The sequence below is a fragment of the Gekko japonicus genome, unplaced genomic scaffold (assembly GCF_001447785.1).
Source record: "Gekko japonicus isolate JY-2015 unplaced genomic scaffold, Gekko_japonicus_V1.1 scaffold2912, whole genome shotgun sequence".
Taxonomy (NCBI): Eukaryota; Metazoa; Chordata; class Lepidosauria; order Squamata; family Gekkonidae; genus Gekko; species Gekko japonicus.
In genome coordinates, this window is record NW_015176064.1 from 234,231 (window position 1) to 241,047 (window position 6,817).

General features: G+C 52.1%; 1 protein-coding gene across 1 annotated transcript in view; it reads left to right on the forward strand.

Moving 5' to 3' along the window:
- Nucleotides 1-6,817, forward strand: part of IQCA1L (IQ motif containing with AAA domain 1 like) — a 53,322-nt gene that overhangs the window by 30,759 nt on the left and 15,746 nt on the right. The window contains exons 12-13 of the mRNA XM_015426706.1: nucleotides 5,762-5,857; nucleotides 6,464-6,641. Of these exons, the coding sequence (XP_015282192.1) occupies nucleotides 5,762-5,857; nucleotides 6,464-6,641 (274 nt within the window). The remainder of the gene's footprint in view (nucleotides 1-5,761; nucleotides 5,858-6,463; nucleotides 6,642-6,817) is intronic.

The window sequence follows — 6,817 nt, forward strand, 5'->3', positions numbered from 1 at the left end:
CATTCCTTCAACAATTGTTGCACAGACTTTATATTTCTATGTGCAGACTTTACATGCCAGGCAAACAAACAGTCTCTGTGATTGCATTCAGCTGATCTGGTTTGGCATACTATTCCATCAGCTTCAATGTCCTCATCATCAAAATTGGCATCAACAATATGCCTCAGATAATGAAAACCATCGTTTGCTTGCAGCATCATGTTAAAACCATTTTCACTCCAGATCTTTCCATAGCTTGGTCTAAGATCAACATTACTACCATTTTGCATGATTCTCTTTGTGGATATCAAATTGTGTATTGCGTTTGGGATAAAAACACAATCCTTGAGTGTAACTTCAACAACTTTGTTATCAGAGTTCAAGCCAAACACTTTTACAGTTCCAGATCCTGTGACTGAAAGGCTTTCACCTTCAGCTCCTTGTAGAGCAGGCTTACAATCTCTATCCAAATCAATGAACCACTTTTCAGATTTAATCACATGAAAACCACTTCCAGAATCAATTATGAATATATCATCATCCACATCACACTTCTCAGCAACAGTCAATGCATGCATATTGCTGCCTTGCTTTGTAGCATAAGCCGTTGAGGGCTTTTTCTCTGTCACAGCAAAAACATTCCGTCTCTCTGTGTGACCATTTGGATTGCTTTGGCCACGCCCCCAGAGGGTCTTCTTTCAGAGCGGTTAAACTCAGCGCGGTCACTTTTGGCAGGAGCCTTTTGGTCCCTTTGTTCCTGCAAATCTTTTGATTTAGGCAAACACTCTGACCGACAGAATTTTGCGACATGCCCAAGCTTCCCACATCGGAAACAATTTACATTTCTCTTGCCTTTGTTCCTTTCACATTCTGATTTAATACTTAACACAGACAAGTCACCTTTTGTTTGAGAAACTGCTCTCCTGTGCCCCTCTTCTCTCAGGTAAGCAAGAACATGGGGCAGAGTAAGGTTCAGAGACGCTTTGAGGGCTGCAACCTCGTGTGCATAATCTTTGTTTAAAGAACCAAGAATTATTGAAATTAAACTTTTATCATTCGGTTCTTCCTGCATTTCCTTCAGAGCATCGTACGTTTCCATTATAAAATTCAAATGCTCTAGTATGCACTGGCCATCTCGCATATGTGCATTTAAAAGCTTTTGATGGAGAAACACATAGCTCGCATTAGACTTTGAAGCATATTTCTCCTCCAACTTTTTCAACATGTCTTTTGCGTTTGCACATTTTAACATTTCCCTATTGTCCCATGGACACAGAGTTCCCATGATAAGGCTCATTGCCAGACCATCACTAGCAATATATTTTTCCAACTCTTTCCCCCTCCCGCGGGGGTGTCAGAATCAATCACAGAAAGAGCCGTGTGTGACTGAAGAACATTTCTAACGCATATCTGCCACCAGTCAAAATTATGATTATTCAGAACCGGGAGATTACCGAATGCTAGATTTTTGTTAGCTTGCATTGTGGCTTTCAATTGCTTAATTGCGCACATTTTAACATTTCCCTATTGTCCCATGGACACAGAGTTCCCATGATAAGGCTCATTGCCAGACCATCACTAGCAATATTTTATTCAACTCTTTCCCTCCCTCGGGGGGGTCAGAATCAATCACAGAAAGAGCCGTGTGTGACTGAAGAACATTTCTAACGCATATCTGCCACCAGTCAAAATTATGATTATTCAGAACCGGGAGATTACCGAATGCTAGATTTTTGTTAGCTTGCATTGTGGCTTTCAATTGCTTAATTGCTCAATACTTCACCACTCCGCAGAACGTAGAAAGGAAACTGGGCGATCCTTTGATGTGCGCGAGGCTCCAAGCCTTCCCAGCAGCTTCGATCTCACCCCCTCCTCTTTCTCTCGCTCTCCGAGCTCCGGCTTGTTGAGGTTGCTTCGCAGGGGAAAAAGATGTCTCAAGTCAAACAGCCACAGGATTCTCTCCGGCTCGAAAACACAGCCCTTCAGACTGGTTTTACGGACTCTTGAAGAAAAACTCAGGAACGTTGCTTGAGCACCATAGATCCAATTGCAAATTTAAAAACAAAAAAATTTTCTACCTTAGAAAAATACTAACACACATGAGTTGCATTTCTCTGGTCTATTTCTGGCATTCCACACAGCGGAAGCGTGCTGGGCCCATAACCAATTTTGTTGGAGTTTCTTTATGAAAATTGTGTTTCAGCAGAGAATAAAACAGCTTAGCAATGCCAGAGTTCAATAATCAGACGCAGAGTCCATTGTGTGTTTAAAATATAAAAGATTTACTACAATTCTACCATAGGGAAGGGTAACTGGGAGAAAATAACAACACAGCTATCTCAGCTACATCCTCTCTCTACAAAGTACAAGACTAGAAGAAACTTGCAATGGCCACTCTCACATGCTTCTTCTCCAAACAGAACAAAGAGAGGCCATAAAATGCAAAGACACTAACACTTTGCTCCCAATCAAACTCTCAGAACAGGGATGCTTTTCGCGGGCTTGCAGGTCTAAGCTAACATTGGATAACACAAAGGCAGGTGATTTCCTGTGACAACAAAACAGACATTTAACCCCATACACACACAGTGTTTTCAACATGCAATACCCAACAAAATGTCTAGGGCACGCTTCTGAATTACGTGGGTCAGCTCATGAGCAAGTCATTCGGCCCGGTCCTTATCCCAGGAGCAAAACTGTGGCGTTCTCCTTTTCGGACATCATCCCTGGCAGTCTGGTGCTTGGTACTGTAACCTGCATCTTTAAGGTCTTCCAAGTGGTCTCCAGCACAGATCTTAAGACAGTTACAACCGCTGAATAGTCAAACCAGAACCAGTTCAGTGGCAAACTCTGCTTAGTTTGCCATAGTTACGGGGGGGGAGGGAAATTCCTACCGGTGTGTGTGTGTGTGTGTGTGTGTGTGTGTGTGTGTGTGAATGGCTGAGTGTGTGTGGACCGCTCTTTCCTGGGCATCATACCTCTTCCTTAAGATACCTTCTTCCTAGAGGAACGGAATGTCCTTGAGAACGAAGCTGTGCCAGCTTGCTATTGTAGATAACAAGATCATATATTCCCCCCCGGGGGGGGGTAGTGAACGCAAGAGCTAGGTGGGACAGCTGAGACGTGTGATTGGTTAGGGTTAGAGGGGCCTTAGTTTGAACTGTCTGTATCTTTGGATTCTCCCACCTGAACCTCAGTTCTGACACGGGACTGTTCTAACCTGGATCAGGCTGATATCTCAGTAAGCAAATCACTGCCGAAGAGAGTGTTGTTGGGAGTCTCTTGACCAGGAGTCTGACAAAGTGACTCAGCGCTCCCTTTCTCCCTTTGACCGTCGTACCACCAAAGGGATGGCTGACGAAGGCGAAGGCACAGGGATGGTCACTGGGTCCGAAGCTGAGCTCCTGGCCCCTGACAAGAAGGACGAGCAGCCGGCTGGCCCCAAACCCAAGAATCACATGGTGTACTGGGACATGGGGGCTAAGCCCAAAGACCACCGTAGTGGTCGCAACCGGTGGGACGAGCCGACGTGGCTGATGGGCACCTCCAGGTTCAGAGGCGCGAAGGCGCATGCGGAACGAGAGCACCTTCCAAGACGACCCTGAGCACCTGAAAGTGATGGAGGCACTGGGAGAGGAGACGAGCACCGAGTGGGCGCATGCGCACAGCTCAGAGCGGAGCTGAAGGAGCTCAAGGAGGGCCTCCAAACCCTCGCTGAGAACGTCCCCACCGTCATGAGAACTTCCTCATGCAGCAAGAGACCAAGGAGGAGTCAAAAGAGGAGCTGGAGGAGCAGCGTCGACAGCTGCCGGGACCCCCCCCTCTCTCGTTCCTTCAGTGGTGCCAGTCAGGGACCGAGAGCGACCCCCAGATGCCCTCAAGGCCGCAGCAAGCTTTCTTTGTGCCGGCAAGCGTGGACGTTTCTGAGCGAGTGGGGGGCCCCTGATGAGCGCCGCGTGCACTGTGTGGGGCCGCAGCTGCGATACCAGGCAGCTGACTGGTTTGTGGGCCTCTGCAACGTGTAACGTAGACTGTGCCCAGAGATGGCTGCGCTCTCCCAGCAGGGTCGTTCCCCCCCCCCCTGGGCCCACGTGAGGCACCCAGGGGCCAAGCGGGGCCCCCGCCCTGTTTCACTTGGTTCCCTCCACTCCCTTTTGTGCCTTCACCCCCTCCCCCCACCCACCCCGGTGATGCGCCTGTCCCTTTGCCGTGCCTTCGCCTTCATTTATGCTGCTCTGGCCAAATGGTTTTTAATTGTGTCATTGGTCTGGAATGTCAGCGAGGAAGATTGACTATAAATGAAGAAAGAAGGAAGGGCTCTCCTGGTGGTCCTCCTTCCAAACACAAACCGTGTTAATGAAGAGGGGAAGTCACCCTTGCTCGAACTTCCCACGATGGATCCATTGCTGGGGCTACCTTCAAGCACAACCTGAGGAGAGAGGGTCTCTCTGACCATTGGCTGCATTACACCTGCCCTTCCGCCAAGAGTGAGGTTGGGACCTTGGCTCTTCTGGTATCCTTGGACACCGTAAAGTAACTAGCAGGCCAACGACCCTGTCTTCAAACGTGCCACAGTCGGTGTTGGCTGTGTTTCCACTCTGTTTATGTGACCCACCATCCAAGCAGGAACAGAAAAGAGGGGGGGGGCTAAAAGAAGGACCGTTTTTTGAGGCCAGGCCTGCTCAGGAGTTGGTGGGGGGGGTCTCTCGCTTTCTCCCTCCCTGAGCGGGACACGTGAGTTTCTGCTGCCCCAGAGGGCAAAAGTAGATCTAATGGCCTTCAATTACTGGAGGGTAGATTTCGGATGAATCTGAACAGAAAGAACACCCAAGCAAAGAACCAGGCTGGTGGGGCAGGGGGTCTCCTCCACCTCAGTGGGGATTTCCAGACGGGAGGAGGAGGCTGGGCAGCCATCTGTTGGGGGGGGGCGGCCTCTCTCTGTGGGCTTGGGATGCTTGCAGGGAGGACCTGTCAGCCGCCTTGCGTCACATTGAAAAGTGGGGTGTAGCTGTTTTAGGAAATATCCCTTCCAAGAACAGTTTCTTTTGAGGAAGCAAGACACAGTTGTCATATGTGCTCCCTTCTGTTGTCAGCCCCATTTACATTTCATTGGGAGTTCTTTTCTAAACACCAGAAAATTGGTCCAGGCTCAGAGTTGCACTAGGTGATTTTAGAATCATTAGACAAGCTAATGGTCGTGTGCCCCTTGCCCTGGGGTGGCAAGAGATTCTTCACGTGCTCAGTTGCAGTCGGTGGGTGGGTGCTGCCCTGACGAGTGGGCTCCCAGCCTTCCACCCCAACCACAGACTTCCCCTCCACGTCAGTCTGGTGTCGTGGCTGAGTGCGCGGACTCTAATCTGGGAGAACCGGGTTTGAGTCCCCACTCCTCCGCTTGCAGCTGCTGGATGACCTTGGGCGAGCCCTCTGTCAGAGCTGTTCTTGAAAAAGAGCAGTTTTTGTCAGCTCCACCTGCCTCACGGGGTGTCTGTCTGTGGTGGGAAGGGGAAGGAGTTTGTCAGCCGCTCTGAGACTCCTCTGGGTAGTGAAGGGCCGTGGGGCATAGATCCAATCTCTTCTCTCTCTCTCTCTCCTTCACGTGTGGGTCAGTCAAGCCAGGAAGAGAGACCCCTCCAGTCCGTACTAGGAAGGGATTCTCATAAAGGCAGCAAGAGGGTGGCTTATTATGGCAAGCGAGGCTCAGTGGCCACCTCAGGCTTTGGGTGTGGATTGCGGGACTGCTGCTGGAGCGCCTCTCTCGCCTCCTCCTCCTCCTCCCCGGCAGGTGGCCCGAGCCCTGCAGCCTTCGGTCCTCTGGGTGGGGAATGAAAAACAGGGGGAGGAGAGCCCCAAGGGAAGAGGTCGCAGCCCCTCAGGTCAAGTGTGGGGTGCGAGTGGGAGCGTTAAATGGAGAGCATTTCCCCCCCCCCCAAGAAAAGGAGTGGGGTGGGGCTGTTGATCCTGCTCTCTGGTAGGCATCCCCTGACCAGTGAACTTGGGGAGGGGGAGGCAGAGTTACCAACCTCCTGGGGGCCTGGCTTTACGACTGGCCTCCGGACTCCCTCGACCCCTCCCCCTGGAGGAAACGACAGCTCTGGTGGGTGGGCTCCGTGGCTGCCGCATACCCCACGGAGGCCTCCCTCCCCAGGATCCACCCTCAAATCTCCCAGAATTTGCCCCCCCCACCGCCTCCCTCCTTCCCCCCCAATGGGATTGATAAACCAGAGTGCGGTGGGATATGGGGGGGGGCAAGGGGGGGTCTCCTCTGCCTTGGAGGCGCAAGAGGGAGGAATTGGGCAGCGGGAGGCTTGGCTCCCAGTTTTTGCCCCCAGAGGGCAGCCCGTGGCCTCCGTCCCTCTCCGGTCTGCCAAAGGTGATGGGGGGGAGGGAGGGGGGGAGGCCCCAAGGCCCAGTGGGGCGAGCACACAGGACCAGTCCCCCTTTTGCCCCAGGGACTGATGCAGGGGGCTGCTCTTGCTGCACACAGTTGGACCCCAAGCGCCTGAGGAAGGACCTGCCCAAGGCCCTGAACCTGCTGACGGCTGCGGACAGAGTGCTGCTGATGGGCACCTCCAGCAGGCCCTACCTGGCGGACGTCAGGGGTCTCTGCAAGGCCTACGAGAGAATCCTGCTCATCCCCCGGCCGGACTATGCTTCGCGCTATGGTGAGGGCTGGGGGCCGGGTGAGAAGCGGCCCAGCTGGGGGGGGGGGTCTCCTGCCTGCCTGCCTGCCTCTCCAGTGGGTGGTGGGCCTCGGCACGCACTTGAGGCCATATTCCCCCCCCCCGATCATGGCCCCCACACGCAGCCCTGCCATGGACCCCACTTGCGCCTCTGACAG